The sequence below is a fragment of the Natator depressus genome, chromosome 5 (assembly GCF_965152275.1).
Source record: "Natator depressus isolate rNatDep1 chromosome 5, rNatDep2.hap1, whole genome shotgun sequence".
NCBI classification, from domain to species: Eukaryota; Metazoa; Chordata; order Testudines; family Cheloniidae; genus Natator; species Natator depressus.
Window position 1 is genome coordinate 132,663,905 of NC_134238.1, and position 23,745 is coordinate 132,687,649.

At 48.3% G+C, this 23,745-nt stretch overlaps 1 protein-coding gene across 6 annotated transcripts in view; it reads left to right on the top strand.

Moving 5' to 3' along the window:
• The window catches only part of ELP1 (elongator acetyltransferase complex subunit 1), a 113,893-nt gene that overhangs the window by 46,568 nt on the left and 43,580 nt on the right, over window positions 1-23,745 (top strand). For all 6 annotated transcript variants that reach the window (XM_074953692.1, XM_074953694.1, XM_074953693.1 and 3 more), the window contains 6 exons: window positions 2,621-2,794; window positions 7,219-7,325; window positions 10,093-10,196; window positions 15,506-15,559; window positions 15,665-15,770; window positions 16,686-16,798. In XM_074953692.1, coding sequence (XP_074809793.1) covers window positions 2,621-2,794; window positions 7,219-7,325; window positions 10,093-10,196; window positions 15,506-15,559; window positions 15,665-15,770; window positions 16,686-16,798 — 658 coding nt within the window. The remainder of the gene's footprint in view (window positions 1-2,620; window positions 2,795-7,218; window positions 7,326-10,092; window positions 10,197-15,505; window positions 15,560-15,664; window positions 15,771-16,685; window positions 16,799-23,745) is intronic.

Genomic DNA, 23,745 nt, shown 5'->3' on the forward strand with positions numbered 1-23,745 from the left:
CCCCTACTCATAGGAGCTGGAGGGGGGATATGCTGCTGCTTGCGGGAACCATGCAGAGTGGGGCAAGCCCTTGACACTGCTCCTCGGCTGGAGTGCTGGAGCTGGGTAAGCCCTGGACCCCACTCCCCAGCAGGAGCTTGAGAGCTGGATTAAAACATCTGAAGGGCCCTGGGCCATAGTTTGCCCATCCCTGATCTTGCTTGTCACGCTTTCCTCCTTCATATCAAGGGAAGGAATTTGCTGTGTTGTCTGTAAGAACTAGTAGAGATGATCTACATGAACAGATGGGGAGGGGCCATATCATGTCTTTTATGCCAAGAGGAGATACACCTTTGGGCATTTGGAACACAGAGATTCACCTCAAAGCCTCCTGCCATCTGGTTGTCCAGAACATTCCAGCAGACCACTTGAGCAGGTCTTTGCTAGTCATCACAAGTGGTCTCTCCAGCCTGATACAGTCAGACTCCTATTTTAAGCCCGGGGTTTCCTCACATAGACCTCTTTGTAACTCAACTCATCACAATAAAGCATCAGCAGTTTTGTTCAAGAGCAGGTCACAGTCCAGTGTCTCTGACAGATGCATTCCTGTTGCCCTGGAAAGACAAAATTCATGTATGCTTACCCTCTGGTTCCACTCCTCCCCTGGGTATTAAAAGTCGAGCAGGATTATACTCGCATGATCCTCCCAGCACTGGCGTGGCCTTGCCAGCATTGGTTTTCCGCTCTGCTGAGTCTCTCGGGACTCCATTGACATTGCCTCCAGAGGCAGACCTGTTTCACAGGACCATGGTCACCTTCTTTGTCCCGTGCCAATTGCTTTTCATCGTAACCATGGAGCGTGCAGGCTGTAACACCCCAGGAGGAAGTCTCTTCAAACGATCTTCTTGGTATATTTACCTGTTAAAGTGGAAATGATTCTCCCTGTGGTCTCAACAAAAGGGGTTTCTCCAGGTTCTCCGGGTTCCTATACAGCAGGGGTCCCCAACGCGGCGCCCGCAGGCGCAGTGGCACCCGCTGGAGCATTTGTGTGTGCCCGCAGGATACTGTGCTGCCAAAATGCCGACGCCGAGCGCGGCCGGCTGAGAACCGCCCGCCGAAATGCCGCCGAGAAGCATCGCCATTTCTCGGCAGCATTACGGCAGCGGCGCTTCTTTCCACTGCCGCTTCTCGGCAGCATGGCAGCGGCGGGGTGTCTGGCGCCCGCCACAGTCTTCTGGGAATAGGAATGTGCTATTCCCACAGAAAGGTTGCGGACCACTGCTATACAGCATATTCTGGACTGTTCTTCCTGAAACAGCAAAGTCTTTCTGTTAGTTCCATCAGGGCTCACCTAGCAGCTATCTCTGCTTTCTACCCTCCAATTGCTAATTGCTCAGTTTTTTCTGGTCTGATGTCCCTCAGATTCTTGAAGAGTCGGGCCTGGTTATCATTCCCAGGTAGAGGATTGTATCGCTCCTTTAGATTTAAATCTGATGTTAACAAGGTCTGCCCTTTGAACTGCTGGCTACCTGTTTGTCGCTTCATCTTTCAACAAAAGTGCCTTTTTTGGTGGCAATTACCGCCGCAAGGCGAGTAGGAAAATTTCAAGCCCTGGTATCTGACCCACCATATATATTTTTTTAAAAGGATACTTTTAAGAGTATATTTATGTCCATATCCTAAGTTTCTGACCAAAGTGACATCAAGTGAGAAACTAATCAGGCAATATACTTACCAGCCTTCTTTCCTAAGCCTTGTGCCCATATATTGGATGTCAGGAGAGCATTAGCTTTTCACTTGGACAGAACTAGATCATTCTCATAGCTGTTTATGGCAGTCATGGACAGGTTGAAGGGTACTCCAGTCTCAACTCAGAGAATCTTGTCATGGATTTCCTGTTTGTGCTATCACATTGCCAGTGTGACTTTGCCAAGTAGCGTGGTAGCACACTTAATGAGAGAGCACACAGCTTCTGAAGTTTATCTAACTCAGGTGCCTATACAGGACATTTGTAGAGCTGCAACTTGGTCATCCGTACATATATTAGCATCTCATTATGCCATATCTCAACGTTCTAGATTCAATGCCAGGTTTGGAGGTGTAGTTGTACAATCCCTGGTCAGACAGACTCCAACCCTACCTCTGAATTCATCACTTGAATTCACCAAATGTGCATCACTTGAAGTGGAATGGATATGCACAATCACTCAGAGAAGAAAAATGGCAATAACCTGTTCTGTAACTCTTGTTTGAGATGCGCTGCACATGTCCATTCCATGTCCCATCGCCCTACCCTGTATAGCACTGTCTGCCAAGTAAGAAGGAGCTATGGGGAGTCAGGGGTGGCTCTGCCCTTTATACTATTGCTCAGCAGCACAAGGTGGCAGAGGGCACATGCATTGTTCCAACAGGTACTGCTAAGGGAAAAATCTCCAATGCTGCACGCTGGGTGCACCAAACCCTGAAGCGGAATGAACATGTGCAACACGTCTGGAAAAACAACAGTTACAGAACAGTTTAGTAACCTTTTCTATCCCCTTGCTGACCGGAGTGCCAGGGTCACCCTCTTCTCCAGGAAGCGATGGCGGGTGTGACTGGCACACTGACACTGACTCTCAATTTCTCTCTTTCAATCGTACAGAGTTGAGGTGTGCTGCGGCAAGGGCAAGCAGGTGAACCCACTAGCGTTCCGGCTTTTCACTTGGCTGCAGGACGACACCTTCTTGGCAGTCAGCCAGGGGCAGCTTGCCACGCACTCCGTCATCCACCATCTGACAGGAGGTCCTGAGGCAGAGGGAGGGTGCCTACATCTCCGGTACTGGAAAGGAGCTTTACACTCCTTGTGCTGCTTATGAAAACTTTCACGTGATTCTAGAAATGAATAAAGGCCTCTAAGCTGTCACGGGATAAGAGGGAAGGTCCTCTCATGGATTGGTAACTGGTTAAAAGATAGGAAACGAAGGGTGGGAATAAATGGTCAATTTTCAGAATGGAGAGAGGTAAATAGTGGTGTCCCCCAGTGGTCTGTATTGGCACCAGTCCTATTCAACATATTCATAAATGATCTGGAAAAAGGGGTAACAGTGAAGCAGCAAAATTCGCAGATGATACAAAACTACTCAAGATAGTTAAATCCCAAGGAGATTGCGAAGAGCTACAAAAGGATTTCACAAAACTGTGTGACTAGGCAACAAAATGGCAGATGAAATTCAATGTTGATAAATGCAAAGTAATGCACATTGGAAAACATAATCCCAACTATATATATATAAAATGATGGGGTCCAAATTAGCTGTTACCACTCAAGAAAGAGATCTTGGAGTCGTGGATAGTTCTCTGAAAACATCCACTCAATGTGCAGCAGCAGTCAAAACAGCTCACAGAATGTTGGGAATCATCAAGAAAGGGATAGATAATAAGATATAAAATATCATATTGCCTTGAAATAAACCCATGGTACGCCCACATCTTGAATACTGTGTGCAGATGTGTTCGACCCATCTCAAAAAAGATATATTGGAGTTGGAAAAGGTTCAGCAAAGGGCAACAAAAATAGGGGTATGAACTGGCTGCCATATGAGGAGAGATTAATAAGACTAGGACTTTTCAGTTTGGAAAAGAGACGACTAAGGGGGGATATGATCGAGGTCTATAAAATCATGACTGGTGTGGAGAAAGTAAATAAGGAAGTGTTATTTACTCCTCATAACACAAGAACTAGGGGACACCCAATGACATTAATAGGCAACAGGTTTAAAACAAACAAAAGGAAATGTTTTTTCACACAATGCATAGTCAACCTGTGGAAGTCCTTGCCAGAGGATGTTGTGAAGGCCAAGACTATAATAGGGTTCAAAAAAGAACTAGATCAATTCATGGAGGATAGGTCCATCAATGGCTATTAGCCAAGATGGGCAGGGATGGTGCCCCTAGCTTCTGTTTGCCAGAAGCTGGGAATGGGCAATGGGATAGCTCACTTGATGATTGCCTGTTCTGTTCATTCCCTTTGGGGCACCTGGCATTGGTCACTGTTGGAAGACAGGGTACCTGGCAAGATGGACCTTTAGTCTGACCCAGTATGGCCCTTCTTTATGTCCTTATGCTCCAGGGGCCTGGGATGGGCTTGTGGTACACGTGCTCGCTGGCTCCTGCTGGTGAGCCAATGCATCCTGTAAACTCTGGATGCTATTAGGCTCCTCCCTGCAGTTGTCATGTTGTGGCTGAATTTCTGAATCGTGGGGATTTCTTGACAAAAGGTGTCACATCAGATTGGATACTTGTGTGCTGCAGCGACAGGAGTGCTGGAAATGGCTCTGTAATACAAGAGTCCATGTGGGGCTTCTGCCCATAGGCCAGCACGTTACTGGGGTCTCGACAGAGATGCTGTTGAATGAGTATGGGGCACAAGGAGGTGTCGTGCATCTCCCAGGGGAGTTCCCACTGGGTCAGGGCCAGACCCGTTCGGGGCACAGATACAAGAAGCTAAATAGGGGACATGGCTCTTCAGGGATGCCAGTTCAGCATTTCCCCTCAGCCCTGAGCTTTATCCCACTCTGGGAATAGCCAAGAGATCTTCCATTGCTGCCACACCCAGCTGGTAAAAAGAAAAGGAGGACTTTTGGCACCTTAGAGACTAACAAATTTATTTGAGCATAAGATTTCGTGAGCTACAGCTCACTTCATCTTTTCATGTTCTCTGTGTATATAAATCTCCCCACTGTATTTTCCACTGAATGTGTCCGATGAAGTGAGCTGTAGCTCACGAAAGCTTATGCTCAAATAAATTCGTTAGTCTCTAAGGTGCCACAAGTCCTCCTTTTTCTTTTTGCGGATACAGACTAACACGGCTGCTATTCTGAAACCCAGCTGGTAGTTTGTAATGGATTCTGTGGCCTGTCCAAGCGACTTGAGCAGGGGTCCCCAACGTAGTGCCCGCGGGTGCAGTGGCGCCTGCTGGAGCAGTTATACGCGCCCGCAAGACACCATGCCACCGAAATGCTGCTGCCGAGCGAGGCTGGCAGAGAACCACCCGCCGAAATGCCGCCGAGAAGCGTTGCCATTTCTCGGCGGCATTTCCGCGGGGACACTTCTTTCCGCTGCTGCTTCTCGGCGGCATGTCAGCGGCGGGGTGTCTGGCGCATGCCACAGTCTTCTGGGAATAGGAATGTGCTATTCCCACAGAAAGGATGGGGACCACTGGACTTGAGGGTCCCCACTGCTCATGCCAGGGAGGCAGCTGAGCCACCCGAATTAACTTTACCACTTGGGGGCAGTAAAATGCAGTGGCTGCTTGATCCGAATATCTGCTGCTTTTCTGAGTATCTGTACCTATGGGTGCTCCACCATAGGAGTACCTGTGCACGCTCAACCCGAGAATGCAAAGCAGTGTCTGTGGGCCTATGCTTTCACAAAGAAGCACCTCATGCCTCCTAACAAGGGCATATAAGGACCAGCTGCCATGCAGTTCCTTCTCAACTGCCTGCAGCTTAAGACAGCGCGATTGCGCATCCAGCTGATTCTACAGCTTCCAGCCTTTTCTCAGTATTCCATTAGTCTTTCAGTTTCTCTATTTCTTAGTTATTTTCTTCTAATTAGTTTATTTTATAGTAGTGATTAGAAGGGAGCTAATCCCTTCTCTCCTCTTTTACTTTGGCTTGCCACCTCCTGGGTTATGCCAAAGGCCTTGGGGTTTAAGCCCCGCCAGACCTGCCACAGGTCTTTTCCCCATAGTGACGTGCTGCCTTGGAGACGCCCACATCCTGTCTACAGGTAAGGTACATACGGGCAGATCATGGAAGGATAGAGGAGCTAGATTCAAGGTCCTTCTAATGCAGCAATCTCTAGCCCCAGTGGGGTCTGCTTCCTCCTGTTACATCTGCTAAAAATCATGGCCTGAACAGAGAGACTGGGATGCAACCCCCCTGCAGCGTGACAGCATACTCCACCAGAGCTCTGTCTACTTCTATAGCTCTACTGAGAGATATTCCTATATAAGAAATTTGTAGTGCTGCGACTTGGTCTTCCATCCATACCTTTGCCAAGCATTATGCTGCTATTCCTCCTTCCAGGGATGATACTGCCTTTGGTGTCACAGTCCTCCAAACCATTTTAGACTTGCCTCCTGAGCACCCACCTCTCATTGAATTACTTCTTGGGAGTCTCAGATGGGGGAGCACTCATAGGGACATATACCCAGAGAGCTTACTTAACTTACAGTAACTTGCGTTTTTCAAGGTGTTTTGTCCCTGCGAGTGCTCCACCTCCTGTCTTCCTCCCCTTCAGCTGCGGAGGCTCTGCTTCACAGTCAAGAAGGAACCAATTGGTAATAGGTCTGTGCCTCCTTACATGCCCTCATGTGGGGACACAAGGCGCTGCTTTGCACAAGCGCGGGACCACGGCCACTGCTTTGCATTCTCCATTTGAGAGCGCACAGGTGCATTGTTAAGCACCTGTAGGGACAAAACATCTCAAAAAACTCAAGCTACTATAAAAGTTAGTAATGACTCCTTTTGACCAATGAGAGGATTATAGCTGCAACCCCCTCAGCCTCCCCAGCATGCTCCAGGTGCCTCTCAGTGAGCCCCAGGTATCTTGCTGGGAAAGCTCCATGTTTTGTAGTGGTGCCCATTGCCTACTGATGGGGTTAGCCTGAGTTCTCTTCCTAGTAAAGCTCCTAGATTCAAAGGGTATTGGGTTGAAGCATGGGCAGACACACCCACGTGTGTTGTAGAAATCCATTTCTTTGGGGGCCCACTAAAACCTGGCAGTGCCCAACATGTTGCAGTCCTGTGATGTAGACAGGTCTGAACCATGTTTGAGTTGTGCCTGACTGTGCAAGAGCTGTGGGCTTTGCAGGCTCTCTGGCCATCTGGGAAGGGGGGTTAAACATGCCCATGTGTACATCCCAAGACTCATGATGAGAGGGAGTCCTTTAGTGCACCATGATCAGTGAAGTGTTGCTGGCAGGCACATGTTCCAAGCCAGTGGGGGACTGGGGCCAGGACTTTTACTCTTCTTCACAGTATTAATTGAATTGGTGCACGTTTAACATCCCTCTGCAGAGAGCAGTTATGGAGACTAACGTGTTATCTATCCATTCACCTCCAACTGGCACTACCAGAAACAGTGTCCGCTCGCCTCTCCCTTCCCACCCCATTAAATGTAGAGGCATGTGTGGTGCACCGGATGCATATCCACTGTAGCATTGTAACATTCTCTCTTGTGTAACTTTTTTTCTAGTTTGTCTGTGCCTGTGGATGGGGATGTGATCAGCCTGTGCTATAATCCGAAGACCAGAGCAGTAGCTCTGCAGCTGGCTGATGGGCGGATACTGAAGTACCTCTGTGGTGAGTGTAAGATCCCCGTCAAGACGGCTGATTTCAGAACTGATTACTGTCATGGAACTGTCCTGAAGTTTAACTAGCCAGTTAGAGTATAAGAATGTGCATGGACTTGCTGTCGATGATGATGCTTTTCGCATTACTTGGCTCTTTGGACTTTGTTAAAGTACTGATTTGTACCTGAATGTATCTAATTTTTGAAGAAAAGAATAGCCGTAGCTGTGTTTTGAAATGAAAGTCTAAGCTCAGTGGCTTTCGAAAGACCGATGTGGTATTGGGGACTCAGTGACTTTTGCCCCTTTATCCCTAATGTAACAAATGTTTGACTGAGCCCATAGACCCCACCACCCTCTCCCAGCTGCTGTCATGGATCTGCAGGAATTATGCTGTGCCCCAGATGTTAAATAGTCCCTTGGAGGAACCCCTTCCTTCAGTGTGCCAGACCCCGAAGGGGTCCCACTCTCCCTTCAGGGTAGGCCCTGGAGCATCACCACCTCCAAGACTGAGCCCCTGGGCTCCAGCACTCCTGTTCACGTTATGAGCTCTGCCCAGAAAGTCCAACTGAGAGAGACTCCTGGTAGAGACCTGTATGCTCTTCAGGGATCAATGAACCGCCTCAAGTATTTGCAGTGACACCAGGCAGCCTTTTCCATACAGATAGGGCCAGCCTTAGGGCCAGGCAAACGGGGCCCACACCCAGAGCACCGTAGCCAGGGAGGCGCCACAAGGGGCTCGGGCTTCCCCTGGCTGGCTGTGGTCAGACTCCTCTCTTCTCCGGTCCCTCCCCTGCGCTGGGCCGGCGGGCTTCTCCCTGTCCCCTCACTCACTCCTCAGCTGGCCCCTGAGGGCTCCGGCTCTGCCCCAGCCCTGGGGAGCCCAGGGCTATGGGGGAGCGGAGCTGAGTACCTCCCTGCCTGCCTGCGGCCAGCCGTTTGGTCTCAGGCCTGGGGCAGGAGGAGCAAAACTTTCACGTGAGTGAAGGGATTGGGGGCCCAGCAGGAAGGGAGCAGGGACTTAAAGTGACAGTGCTCTCACGGTCTCTCTGACCTCTCTCTCTTTCTTTCTCTCTTTCTCTCTTTCTCTTTCTCTTTTTCTTTCTCTCTTCTCCCCCCCCCCCCCCCCGAACACAGATTGGCTGACACACACGCTCTCTGTGTCTGTGTGTGTGTCTCTCTCTCTTTCTCGTGTGGTGGTGGTGGTGGTGGTGGTGTTGTTATTACTGCTTGGTACTTCCTGTAAAAATGCTCATGGTGAGCCAGGAGGGCTGAGGGCTCTGGCAAGATGCAGCCCCCACGCGACAGTGTGAAGCTTGCCTTGATGTGCAGGCCAACCGCCAGGCACCACAAGCCACTGCAGCAGCACAGAAGTAAGTGTGACAATACACCATATTCCATGCCACCCTTACTTCTGCCCTTCTGCTCACAGTGGCCTAGGAAATGGCTAGTTGTAGCAGTTACTCATTGTGACGTTATCTGATTAAAACATGACCATGTAGATCATTGTTGCAACCACTGTTATATATTTGCAGCAAATCGTGTACAAAACGTGGCATGTAAGATGTCTATGAAAAGGGTATGATTTGCTGAATATGTTTATGCTATTTGTATGCATGTATCATTTTTGTATTTGAAGTTATGAGTATTGGCTCTATACCTATATTTCAAATGTTTGCTGCTGGGGTAACGCCCACAAGGTAGTTAGCCAGTACATCTTAAAGGGACTAGTCAAAGTAAGTGGTTCATCTAGGGACACTTAACTCGCAGTGGACCATGGGAGACCCCCATATACATTGAATGGGCTTTCCTGTGGACATTCCATATGAAGTATAGTTAATGGCCTGGAGGTGGTGGTGGGAGCTCAGGGAGCCGTAGGAGCCAGGGGTGATGATGGGAGGGGAAGGGGGGTGCCAAAATACAAGTTTGCCCAGGGCACCATTTTCACTAAGGCTGGCCCTGCAAAGAGTAGTGTTTGGTATTCAACTGAAACATGGCATCGGAAGTCCTTAGATTAGCACAGAGAAATAAAAGTTAAGACCTAGTCCATCTGGCTAAGACAGTACCATCAGCCAGCCAAGCTGCTATGGCCTCCATTCCAGGCTTGCTCGTGTGCGTTCGCGCGCTCTCTCTCTCTCTCTCTCTCTCTCTGACCCTTCCTCAGTCCCAGGTGAGAGCCCTGTGTCTCTTCAAAGGGAGCATTTCACTCTGCCATCCGGCACCTTTCCCTTTGTTCTCATTTTGGGGCCTTGGCTTGGCTTCCCTGCTGAGAGGTGTGGGAAAATCTCATTTTTGGTCATTTGCTAGGTGTGAACATTCTGGTAATTGGAGCTTCCCATTGTCTCTTTTGGATTCTCCATTGATGTGGGTCAGTTTCAGCAGGTTCCAGGCAGTTACTTGATGTGTGCACCCCACATGGCAAGGTGACCTGCACACCTCATGTCTGCTGTTCTTCGCCAAGAGGAGACACACTGCTTTTACCCCTAGTGGGTAGCAATGCAAAGTACAGAGGGAAACTGAGACATACTTAAGATTCATATACATATCATATTGAAAATTCCCCCTTTGTTACACTTGCTATATGCTGGACTCAAATGGTCTCCAAGCTCCGTTCTATTTCATATCATGCGCTAGTACTCTATACAAGTACATTCTGCTGTAAACACACCTATGTTGTTTTTATGAGGCACGTGTGACAACGGGGCATGTTTGTGTAGGTGTAATGTTTGTTTTGTCAGCCAAGTTGGAAAATAGCCGTAATCGTCTCTGTTAATCTTCAGAGGCTCCCACTCCAGCCCTTGAACCTTGGACGAGCAGCAGTGGCTCTGCCGTGCGATTCCCTTCTCCATGTGTGCAGACTGCACTGGCCGTGATTGGTGGAGAAGTAAGTGAACTGCTAGTGGGTTCAGCACCTAGTTCTGGAAAATTAGTCCCAAACACCTACCCTGTGGGCCAGGAGGACTGAGCATCGGGAGGACAAGGTCTAGAAACGTTCCTTAGCGTTGCTTTCTCCTCCTTAGTGCCTGCAGAGCAAGCTGTGTGTGACCAGCGTAGCCACCTACACATGCCTTGCCCAGAGAATGTCTGATGGTTTATAATGCACAAAATCCAGCATTATTATGGAGAACCCTGCGTTAATATGGAGACTTAAATGAAGGGATGTTCCGATGGTCGGTCCTCATGGCAACTGTAGCTCTGCACTGTGTGACCATGCAGTACTTGTCAATATTTTTTATGACATTAAATGCTTAATACATCTGACCAGGATAGCCTAATTAAGTTATTGTGGGATCTGACTTGTTACACTTCCTGTATGCAGTGTAGTCGTGTCAGTCCCTGGATATTACAGAGACAAGGTGGGGGAGGTAATATCTTTTATTGGACAAACTTCTGTTCGCGAGAGAGACAAACTTTCAAGCCACAAAGAGCTATTCTTCAGTTTTGGGAAAGGTGCGCCGAGCATCACAGCTAAATGCCAGGTGGAACAGGTTGTTTAGCATAAGTAGTTAGCACAAATTCTAAGGGACCAGTCAAGGTAGAGTGGCCCATTAACACCTCTGCAGCCATAGGACAAAAAGGGGGGGGGGGAGTAGTGGGTTATAGGTTGTTGTAATAAGCCGTAAATCCAGTGTCTCTGTTCAGGCCATGATTTTTAGTGTTTAGCAGAGTTATGAATTTAAGCTCCCAGGCTCGTCTGTTGAAAGTGGTGTGCAGGTGTCCTGTTAGGATGAGGACTGATAGGTCAGAGATAGAGTGATCACTTTGTGAAAAGTGCTCACCCACAGGTGAGAGGGTGGTTTTGTCTTTTATCACTTTCCTGTGTGAGTTTATTCTAGAGTGTAGTGAGTTTATTCCAGTCTGTCTGGTTTCACCCACATAGTTGTTACTGGGGCATTTAGTGCTCTGGATGAGGTACACCACATATTGACTTGTGATAGGCATGTGTAAGGTCTATGGATCTTGAAAGGTGTTTTGTGGGAGGTGTTGATCATAGTAACAGTGGAGATATGTCGGCAGGTTTTTCATCTGTTCTGGTAGAGTGTGGTGTTGGTGTGCCCTGGTCTGTGGGGAGCATACTTCTGATGGGTTTCAGAGTAACAGCCGTGTTAGTCTGTATTCGCAAAAAGAAAAGGAGGACTTGTGGCACCTTAGAGACTAACCAATTTATTTGAGCATGAGCTTTCGTGAGCTACAGCTCACTTCATCGGATGCATACTGTGGAAACTGCAGAAGACATTATATACACAGAGACCATGAAACAATACCTCCTCCCACCCCACTCTCCTGCTGGTAATAGCTTATCTAAAGTGATCATCAAGTTGGGCCATTTCCAGCACAAATCCAGGTTTTCTCCCCCCCCCCGCCCCCCCCCCACATGTTTCATGGTCTCTGTGTACATAATGTCTTCTGCAGTTTCCACAGTATGCATCCGATGAAGTGAGCTGTAGCTCACGAAAGCTCATGCTCAAATAAATTGGTTAGTCTCTAAGGTGCCACAAGTACTCCTTTTCTTTTTGCGAATACAAACTAACACGGCTGTTACTCTGAAACCTGTCATTATTCAAAAACCAGTTGGAGAACACTTCAATCTCTTTGGTCACTCAATTACAGACCTAAAAGTGGCAATTCTTCAACAAAAAAAACTTCAAAAACAGACTCTAAGGAGAGACTGCTGAATTGGAATTAATTTGCAAACTGGATACAATTAACTTAGGCTTGAATAAAGACTGGGAGTGGATGTGTCATTACACAAAGTAAAACTATTTCCACTTGTTTATTTCCCCTCCCACTGTTCTTGTAAAGTGCTGGAAATGGCCCACCTTGATTATCACTACAAAAGGTCCTTCCCCCACTGCCACACTCTCCTGCTGGTAATAGCTCACCTTTCCTGATCACTCTCTTTACAGTGTGTATGGTAACACCCATTGTTTCATGTTCTCTGTGTATATAAATCTCCCCACTATATTTTCCACTGTATGCATCCAATGAAGTGAGCTGTAGCTCACGAAAGCTTATGCTCAAATAAATTGGTTAGTCTCTAAGGTGCCACAAGTACTCCTTTTCTTTTTACTTCTGATGGTGAGCTTGGAGAAGCTGGGGGGTTGTTTGAAGGCCAGAAGTGGGGATTCAGGAAAGATTTCTCTCCAGATGGGGTCCCAATTAAGTATGGGTTGTAGTTTGATGATACCCATATGGGTTCCAGCATAGGATGGTAGGTGACAACTCGGGGCTGGTGGTCAGAGTGGGTTTTATTTCTGTATTGAAGCAGGTTCTCTCAGGGTATTTGGGTGGCTCATTCCATGATGCGATCTACTTCTCTGGTGGAGTGTCCTTGTTTGGTGAAGGTGGTATTAAGGTGTGTAACCTGAACTTTCTCCCTGGAGCATATTTTGCAGTATCTAAATGGCTGGCTGTAGATAACATATTTCTTGGGGTGGTTACTGAATATATGCAGCATGTGTGTAGATCCATGGGTTTCTTGCATATTGTTGCCTGTAGGGTTCCATTGTTGAAGCTGATTTTGGTGTCCAGGAAGCTGATGCTGGTGTGGGAGTGTTCCAAAGAGAGTTGAATGGATGAGGGGTGGTTGTTGAAGTTGTGGTGGAAATGTATGAGGGAGTTTAAGCCGTCTGTCCAGAGGATGAAAATATCATGGATGTATCTCAGGTATAGCATTGGTTTTGTGATGCATTTCTCCAGAAAATCATCTTCAATGTGGCCATGCAAAGGATATTAGCATATTGAGGAGCCATCCTAGTATCCAGAGCTGCTACCATGGTTTGGACAAAGTGTTTGCTCTTGTGGATGAGGATGAAATGGATGTGGTTGGGGTGGAGATCTGAGGGTTGTCCGTTGTCTTGTAAATATTTGAGGCAGGCAGCTATGCTGTCATTGTAAGGTATATTGGTATATAAGGAGGTGACATCTGTGAGGTCGAGGATGGTGTTCTGAAGGAGGTTGTTAATAATGCAGAGTTTGTGGAGGAAGTCAGTTGTGTCCTGGAGGAAGCTGGCCCTTTGTGTGGTGAATGGTTTCTAGGAGTCCCGATAAATAAGTGTCATGGTCAGATATGATGGGACTGGCTGGGTTCCTTTGTTTGTGTATCTTGGGAAGCATGTAGAAGGTCCCTGGTGTGGGTTCATGGAGGATGGATTTGTAAAACTTCTCTTGGAGTTGTTTGGGGAAGGATTTGATTATATCCTTAAGTTCCAGGGTAAATTTTGTGATGTGGGGTGGCCTTTGAGTTCTTTATAGTACTGTAGATGGTGTTGGAGAGATGTTGGTTTGCCTCGTTAAGGTAGTCATCACAGTTGGAACCCAACCCAACCCAACCCAACCCAAAATACACAAACAAAAGCACCCAGGCAGACCCCTCATATCAGGCCACAGCACTCTTAGGGCTTGGCTACACTTGCAGATGTAGAGCGCTGGGAGTTAAACCAGCCTTCGGAGACCGCAGCAGGGAAAACACTGCCATGTGTTTACACTGTCAGCGGCAAGTGCGCTGGCATGGCCACGTTAGCAGCACTTGCAATCCCAGTGTGCAAGTAGCTGCAGTGTGCTTTTCAAATGGGGGTGGTGGTGGAGTGTGACAGGGAGTGTGTGGGGTGTGTGTGGGGGGGAGACAGTGTGTTTTGGGGGGCAGAGAGTGTGTCAGCATGCTGTCTTGTAAGTTCAGACAGCAGCAGACCCCCTTCCGCCTGCCCCTCCCTGCTCTCTCTCTCTCACAGCAGCAGCATTCCACAGTAATGGTTTGCTTTGTCTCAGAGCAGATAAGCAGCCAGCTGTCACAGAGCTTTGAAAGGGGATATCCGCATGCCTGCAGCCGAGTTAAAAACAATGACAAGAGTGGCCACTTGTCCCATAATCCCCTGAAGTCGTTTCCGGAGGCCAATCACAGCACAGTAATGCAACACATTGTCCACACTGACACCCGGGCGTTTCAGCCGGGGTGCAGCAAGCGTTATGTTTCTCGTGGAGGTGGATTACCAGGAGCGTTCCAGCTGCATAGTCCAGGCGCTATACGTGTGGCTATATGCCAGCGTGGACATCTCAGGAGTTAGGTTGTCCGGGGCTGATTTAGTGCGCTCTAACTTGCAAGTATAGCCAAGTCCTTACCGAAGGAATATTGGGACAGAAAGCGATCACTCTATATCTGATTTACCCATCCTAATCCGCAAAGGAAACCTGCACGACGCTTTCAAAAGACAAGCCTGGGAGCTTAAATTCATTACTCTGCTAGACACTAAAATTCATGGCCTGAAGAGAGAGAGACTGGATTAATGGTTTATTACAACAATCTGTAACACTCTGACACCACTCTTTTTGTCATATGACGGCAGAGGTGTTAGAGTCATTTCACCTTGAATGGTCCCTTAGAATATGTGCTAACTACTGATGCTAAACAATCTGTTCCACCTTACATTTAGGTGTGATGTTCAGAGTACCTTTCCCTGACCTGAAGAAGAGCTCTGTGTGGCTCAAAAGCTTCTCTCTCTCACCCACAGACGTTGGTCCAATAAAAGATATTACCTCATCCATCTTGTCTTTCTTATACTTCCTGTCAGGGCTGTCACTAATTGTTGCATTCAATTATTATTATGGTTTGGTTTTATTTTTCCAGTTCACTTCCTTTTTAGAAACTGTATGTTAATCTCATCTCCAAATCCACACACCAGTCTCTACTATAGTGGGCTCCCAATGTCCTGTTTCCATGCTGCCGCATGGAGGGCCTTGGGGTGCTTACAAGCTAAGTAAAACAATGCGCACTGCACAGCTGGGTCTGGTGGCTTTCAAGACATTAGCTGTTGTTGCCCACCAGAGTTATTCAGAGATGGCAAGTGTGCTGTTCCTTATCAAGGATGCCACCTAGGTCAAGTTTGAAGCTTTCAGTGGAAAGATGTTGTTGAGTTTCCAACCGCAAGGGTCTGGAGACCCCCCCCCCCTTTTTTTTTTTTTTAAAGCAAGTAAACACATTTTACATTGAGTTCTCGGTGATCAAACAAATTCCTACCCAACTTCCTTCAATACTGCACTGGTGTGTTGAAAATAAGCATGAGGCATTCCAGTCCACTTGGAAATCTGACAGTCTAAAAGTAATGGGCATATAGCAAAAACCCATCTCAGTTATAACAATGGTGCCACTAAACCAATGCTGTAACATATTGTAATTGTCCATCCTTTTCATTATAGGAGGCCATCCTGGGTCTGACTGAGAGATGCCGTTTTTTCATTAATGATGTGGAGGTACCAAAGCTTGTTTTGATGCGGTTTCACTTGTCTGTGTGTGATTATTAGATTTCATCTGCTGCTGCTGGTGCTCAGAGATTTCATTGGATTCACTTTCCACAGGTGGCTTCCAACATTACCTCATTTGCCATATATGATGAGTTTTTGCTGGTGACCACCCACTCCCACACCTGCCAGTGTGTATCTTTGAGGAACACATCATTGAAAGGTAAACGTTCAGATATGGCCTTTGGTATGTAATTGGCCTTACTGTTTGCTTCCTGGGCCCTTTGCCCTTGTGATGGAACCTAGACAAGCTTGCTTCCAAGGCCCCATGTCGTGGCCATGGTGCCACTTCTTGATTGTCCAGAGTGGCTGCTCCTGATTGGTGCCAGTGAGTTCCCTATATCCTCTCATGGGCTGTGACTGTGGGGGCTCTTAATCCACTTCTGGGAGCTCCCTCCCTCACTTCCCAGCTCTCCCTAGCACAGGGAGGAGTAGCAGAAAGAGGGGAAGCAGCTGGGGGCAAGACTGGGCATGCAGGCCGCCTGCCTGCCTGGCCCCTAGGAGGAGAAGCGATTGGGGGCAGGACTGACCGTGCAGGGTGCCCCCAGGAGCAGAAGCGGCTGGGGACAGGACTGGCTGTGTGGGCCACCTGCAGGGGAAGCAGTCAGTTGGTGGGAGCCACCTCTTGTCCTCTTTGACAGGCTTTGCCTTCACCTCCCAGAACAAGGCTGGATGCTCCCAGTGGGGGACACGTAGGGTGGAAGGGATCCCCGGGTGAACCATGCTGGGCAGCATCTGACTGGCACCTGGACATGGGAAGCTTGGGGGTGTCGTGGAGGAGCAAGGGGATGAGGAAGAATGGCAATGTACATGTTCTGTGCTTTTGGCAGCTGCTCGTGTGTGTGTCTGCCTGGTGTCTGGACTCAGGCAGTGGCTGTCTCCTCCAGTCTGCGTGATGGTGCTTGGCACAGTGGGACTCTGAAGCTGACTGATGCCTGGAGGCATTACTAGAACATCCCTAGTAATGGGTGGGTGGGTTCCCAGCAGGAACTGAGCAGACACCCTGGGGCTGGACTGGGGAAGGTGCACTGTATGTCGGGACTTATCATACCCTTGCTGATACCTCTGCCATTCTCAGTTCTGCAGGCAGGCTTCAGCAGCTCCTCTACTCCCAACGAGACACTTCGCAAGGTGGAGCGAGGCTCCCGCATAGTCACCGTTGTACCCCAGGACACCAAGCTCATCCTGCAGGTCAGCTGTCATGGTACTGCTGCAGCACCATGTGTTAGCCCACGCTGGGGAAGCCGCACTGTGACGCAGCACCCAGCTGTTCGGAGAGGGTAGTAGCTAGCTGAGCTATACATTGTCAAGTTCCGTGTAACAACTGCTGTTGCTTTCCAGGCTATGGGATCACCACTCACAAACATGCGGAACTGTAGATGTTGATCCCACTGTATCCTAAGCATTACAGCTCATGCTGCCTCTCTCGGAGCCCCGGGCAGGAGATGGTCCAGACAGAAATGAGGGAGTTTCAAATAAATAAGGCTTCAGTGGCTGGTCTCGGTGACACTGAAGCACCTCAATAAATCACTGGGTCAGAGGGTGATCTCTTGGTGGCTATTGTCTGTAGTAAAGGCCCTGCTTCAGGAAGGTGAACACCCACACTGAGGGCCAGGTTTTTACCCATTGACGATAGTGAATTCCCCCCCCCCCCCCTCCAAACCTCTGCCATTCTGCTGGGTGTGAGCACTCCTGAGTTCCAGCCCCATGTGACTGGGAGGTAGACGGTCTCTTGACTTCATTTGCATGAAAATGAATGTGTCCTGTGCTTCATGCTCTCGCCCTGCCCACCTGCTTTGACACCATCTGTTGTGTGTTCCAAGCGCACATGCCCCCACCCATTTGCCTTTATACCCTCCATCACGTGTGCTTCGTATGCTCTTGCCCCTGCCCGCCTGTTTTGATACTTCAGAAAGGGGAAGTACGCAAAAATGAGGAGGCTAGTTAAAGGGAAATTAAAAGGAACAGTCACGAGTGAGATGCCTGCAAACTGCATGGAAACTTTTTTAAAAAACACCATAATAGAGGTTCAAACTACATGTATACCCCAAATAAAAAAGAGTCAAGGACCAAAAAAGGCTGCCATGGCTAAACTAGGTAAATGAGGCATCTTTCAAAAATTGGAAGTCAGATCCTACTGAGGAAACTAGAAAGGAGCTTAAACTCTGGCAAGTCAAGGGTAAAAGTGTAATTAGGCAGCCACAAAAGAATTCAAAGAACAACGTGCAAAAGAGACACAAACTAACAGCAATTTTTTTTAAGTGCATCAGAAGCAGGAAGCCGGTTAAACAATCCGCTGGGGCCACTGGACGATCGAGATGCTAAAGGAGCACTCAAGGAAGCCAAAAAACAAAATGATTTCTTTGCATCCATCTTCACTGCAGAAGATGCAAGGAAGGGTCTCACACCTGAGCCGCCATTAGGTGTCAAAGCTGAGAAACTGTTTCAGATTGAGGTGTCAGTAGAGAAGGTTTTGGAACAAATTGAGAAAAAATTATAAGTCACCAGGATCAGGCGGTATTCACCCAAGAGTTCTGAAGGAACTCAAATATAAAATTGCAGAACTGCTAACTGTGATATATAACCTGTTGCTTGAATCAGCTTCTGTACTGGATGACTGGAGGACAGCTAATGTGACGCTGACTTTTAAAAGAGGCTCCCCTGGCGATACTAGCGATTACAGGATGGTAAGCTGAACTTCGGTACTAGGCAAATTAGTGTAGAGAATGGAATTACCAGACCCATAGATGAACAGTATGTTGTGGAAGAGTCAAAGCTGCTTTTGTGAAGGGAAATCATGCCTCACCAATGTATTAGAATTCTTTGAGAAGGTTAACAAATGTGGACAAGGGTGATGCAGTGGACATAGTGTATTTGGACTTTCAGAAAGCCTTTGACAAGGACCCACACCAAGAGTTCTTAAGCAAAGTAGGTAGTCATGGGATAAGAGGTAAATTCTTTGAGTGTTGGTCCCACAGGGGGGTATGCATGCAACCGAGTCCAGGAACTCTTTCAAGCAGTGTCCATTGGCCCCCACACACATCTCTTCATGCTTCTGCCAAGATATGAGGCACCATGCAGACCCATGCCTCTCCAGGTCCTTATGGCTCCATGATCTGAGTTGGAATCCTGTGTCCTCTCCTCCCTCAACTATTTGTAGCACCTGTAAAGACAATTATAAATAGTTTTTATTCTTCCTAGCTTTTTTGTAAAATAAATAAAAAATGATCCACTGATTCTAATGATCACCCCAGTATCAAAGCATAAGGAATGACATCCGCCGGTTCTGTCTGAGCTGTTAGCACTGTGGAGCGTTGCTGGTGCTGCAGAGTTGTTAATGCTGCTATTCTTGGGGCTCTGGTGTTTGCTGCGTTAGGAGAAATGCAGCATGTGGATTCAGCAGGCCTCGATGTTTTCATAGAGCGAGACCACAGGCTTGGTTTGGTGGCAAAGGTGCTCATCCAGGTTCATTGTCAGCAAAACAGAGTACTAGCACCCTGACCACCAGGTCACCGGACACTAACAAATGTATGCCTGTGACAAGGCTCCGTCAGCATAACAGGATGCTTTCCCCTCTGCCAATACAAAGATGCCCCTCCTCTGACTTCTTCTTTTATACATCGATACAAACAAGTTATGTGTCACACTCCAGATGTTGTTAGTTGCCACCCTTGTTCTTACCTGCTAGTTTGAACAAAAACATCCTCCTCCATTATCCTGTCATCCCATCCTTATCATAGGAGGAGTCAGTGGGTTCCTGTACCATCTCTTGGGAATGTGTTTACACAGTTACTTGAGAGATCTGGATGTTCTTGTACCATCCTCTCAGGAATGTGCTTACTTTAGCTAATACCTAGTGTGTTGTGATTCTGCTGAGGCCAGGCCTACTCTGGTTCACAGTCTTTGGTCCATACTATTAGTTGTGCTTAGGGCTTCAGCAAGGCCTACACTTATCATTGATACCATCTAATTTGTCCGAGGACCACCGGGCTTCCAGGGATGCACTGGTTCCATCAGACTTGACTGCTGGAACTGGGGCATATGGAGACTTACATAACACTGGAGGATATAGTCTTACCTCATCCTCAGTCTCCTTGCTTCTCCAGCCTAGCCCTCTTGAGGGATATTACTACACAGAGAAGGATGCTACTCTGGTGTCCCAGGAGCCATCCCACTTACAGCCCTTCGGCAGGAGTGCTCCAGTACAGATGACCTCACCACTACTGGAGAAGGAATTTTCAGACTCGGATGAGTTGGAGGTGCTAGCCTCTCCAGTATCTGCAGGGAGACAGTTGAGTCATGACAGACATTCAAGGAGTCACACTCAGTATCCCTCCGGATACGGCTTCCCCAGGAACTGCTGGTATTGATTTCCTTGGGTACCTTACAGCTGACTGACCCCTCCTTCTGGCTTCATTGGGGTCCATGGGCAGGCATTCAGGGCCGCCTTAGGGATCCATCAGTGTATGTGGAGGAAGACATTGATCAGGACCTGCAGATTCTAATAGTTGTCTGTTCTTCATCCTTGGACAAAGCCATCGCTCTGTCCTCTCCATCTCTGGTGGATGACCAGAGTACCAGGAACTACTGCAAAGAGTTGTCGATGACATCCAGATCCCACTGGAGGAGGTCCAGGGCCCTCAACACTTGCTCTTGGATAGCCTGCAACCGGAGGGACCGAGTAAGGTGGCCCTCCCAGTTAATGAGGCCATCCTAGAACCATCTGGAGTTATATGGCATCTTATGCCCCCACACCAAAGAGGGCCAACAGAAGATATTTCATCCCCACCAAAGGAGCTGAATTTGTTCTCCCACCCCAGCCCCAACTCACTGGTGGTACAGGCAGCTAAGGAAAGGGCCAGGTCACACTATCAAATGGACACACTGACAAGGGTTCAAAGAGATTGGACCTCCTGTGGAGAAAGGTCATCCTCTCTGCAAGCCTGCAATTCTGTATTGCTAACTACTAGGCTTTGTTAGGAAAATATTATTTTAATAACTATTCCAAGCTTCAGAGTAACAGCCGTGTTAGTCTGTATTCGTAAAAAGAAAAGGAGGACTTGTGGCACCTTAGAGACTAACCAATTTATTTGAGCATAAGCATTCGTGAGCTACAGCTCACTTCATTGGATGCAAGTGAGCTGTAGCTCACGAAAGCTTATGCTCAAATAAATTGGTTAGTCTCTAAGGTGCCACAAGTACTCCTTTTCTTTATTCCAAGCTTGCAGACTTTATGGGGAGGCTTCCCATGGAGGACAGAGCCCAATTTAAGATCTTCAAAGAGGAGGGCAAGCTAGTGGCAAAAATCACTCTCCAGGCCATAGTGGATGCAGCAGACACAGCTTACAGAACCTCATGAGAAGGGATTCTTGGCTACAATTGTCAGGATTTCCTAGGGAGGTCCAGAACACCTCCAGGGCCTCTGCTCTGAGGAGTTGAATCACTTTAATGAAAGAACAGACAAGTTCATGTATTAAGTAAAGGACTCGAGATTGGGTGCTCCACTCCAGGTGTTGGTGCGTCCCTGCACCTTCGCTCAGAGATTTTTACAGCAGTACTCGTACCGGTTGCGCACGTGCAGAGCCTGCCCCCCCCCCCCCCGCCCGCTCCGAGTGTACCTTAATAGTACGCATGTGTGACCAGTCTCCTCAGTTCCTTCTCCACTGAGACGGAGCTCAGCAGACTCATTAGAGACTTTCTCTCCCTTCGTGCATATATCTTCCCTGTTAGTTTGTTACCAGTAGTACTTAGATACCACTTTTCCTGTCTTTTTCTCTCTCTAAAACTACCAAAAAAAAAATTTTTTTTTTCTTCCTTTGTCAGAGGCAGCCACTTCCGACATGCCTGGCTCCGCAGACTTTAAGCTCTCCTATAACTGCAAGGATTCCATCCCTCTTTCGGATGGCCATTCAAATTGTATAAAACGTTTGGGGGAGTCCCACATCCTCCAAACATGTGCCCACTGCAGCAAACTTAAATCCAGGGCACGAAAGGACAGGGAGCTGAGATTAAAACTGCTCCGCCTTCAGAAATCTTTAGGGTAAGCTTCAGACCCGGGCGCCGACTCTGCAACATGCCGCAGCCCCCCGTCCCGCCCCCCGCCTCAAGGAAAGACAAAAAGACTTAAAAAAAAAAAAAAACGGCACCCTTTCACCCGCAAAGAGTTCTTTGCGGGACAAGACTTCTCTGGGCAGATCTACAGCCTCCCTCCTGGTGCTTCCCCAGCTGAGCACTTTAGACGCGCCGGGCGAAACCCACCTTCGGCTGCGGCAGTAGCACTAAGCTCCGGTGCTGAGGCTTCAGGCTTCCAGTTGCCTGCCTCTCTCATGGCACCATTCAGCATCGCGACGGAAGCGGTGCCAACCCATGCTGACGTGCCTGACCCCCCCGCAGGCTGTTCTTGCTTTGCTGGCACCGTCTCCCGCTGAGCTGACTGGCAGTGAAACGATGCTCAGGACACTGGTGCAGAGGAACCTTTGTTCACAGCAGATTCCTCTTGCACAGCCCTCACCTCACAGAGGAGCTCCAGCACCCCAATTTATACAGTCAAGGGACCTGCTGGTGTCACCCATCCTGCAGTCACCCCAACTTAATGCCTGCTTCTCTCCAAATGCTCAGTCAGGGTCCGGACAGCCTTCCTCCAGTGATGAGGAAGCTGGTCTTCAGGGGGAGTTTTCACCATCCTCAGACCCTGGTCAATAGAGGTCATAGAAAAATCACCTCGTCCTACTCCCAGGATCCTGCCCCGTGGTGTGTAAACCCCTGGATGGCACCACCCATCCCCTTCCCACCACAGTGGCAATATTGGACTCTATGGGCATCTTACTCTCGAGACCACACTCGCTATACAACCACAGCCACGTGCCACACCTGCCCGCCACCGCCAGCTGACGAATCTGCCACTGACGTAAGGGACCAGGCAGCACCATCACAACTGGAGGATCAGTCACAACCTGTCTCCAACCCAGTAGACCCAGTTGTTACGCCTGATGAAGCCCTACTTCCTCCTCCCCTGTCATCTTTGGATGACTTCTCAAAATTTTAAGATCTTTTCAAAAGAGTTGCAAGTGAGTTAAGAATTAGCTTGGAGGAGGTTTCTGAACAGCAGCATGAGTTAACGGACATCCTGCAACCCTCTTCTTCTAGGATTGCATTACCGATCAACGTAGCCCTTTGGAACCTGCTACGGCCATCTGGCAGACTCCTGCTGCAAGCCTACCTACCTTAAGTGAGCGGACTGCAAGTACTTCAGCCCTTCCAAGGGCTCTGAATTCCTTTTCACTCACCCAGCTCCGAACTCGTTGATAGTAAACACAGTCTACCAAAAGACCAAGCACCAGTTTCCCTACTCCACCCCATCCGACAAGGACAGTAAATGATTAGATTTGCTCAGACATAAAGTATACACATCTTCTATGTTACAATTTCACATTGGCGGGGAGGGATAGCTCAGTGGTTTGAGCATTGGCCTGCTAAATCCAGGATAGTGAGTTCAATCCTTGAGGAGGCCATTTAGGGATGTGGGCAAAAATTGGGGATCGGTCCTGCTTTGAGCAGGGGGTTGGACTAGATGACCTCCTGAGGTCCCTTCCAACTCGGATATTCTATGATTGCTAATTATACTGCCATTCTTGCAAAATATGACCACAAAAATTACAATAAATTCATGAACTTTACTGATGACATTCCAGAAGAAAAGAAACAACAATTTATGGCTCTAGTTTTCGAGGGACAAATCATCTCACGTTCTGCTCTTCAAGCGGCCCTCAATGCAGCCAATACTGCAGCAAGATCTACTGTTACAGCAGTTGTCATGCGCCGAGCTTCATGGCTCTCCTCCTCTTCCTTTCCTCAAGAGGTGCAGAGTACCATTGAAGATCGTCTCTTCAGCAACAAACTCTTTGCCTCCACGACAAATGACGTACTTCACTCAATGGAGGACTCCAGGGCAACTCTCCGGTCCCTAGGACTTCAAACCCCTACGACCAGAAGGTGACAATATAGATATCAACCTTACCAGCGCCCACGCTACCCCGCCTACACCCAGCAATTCCCTAGGTCACATGAGCAACAACAGCAGCAACGCCAAAGACCCGGATACCAGCGTCGCCGCCCCAATTCCTCAGCAGCATCTCAAC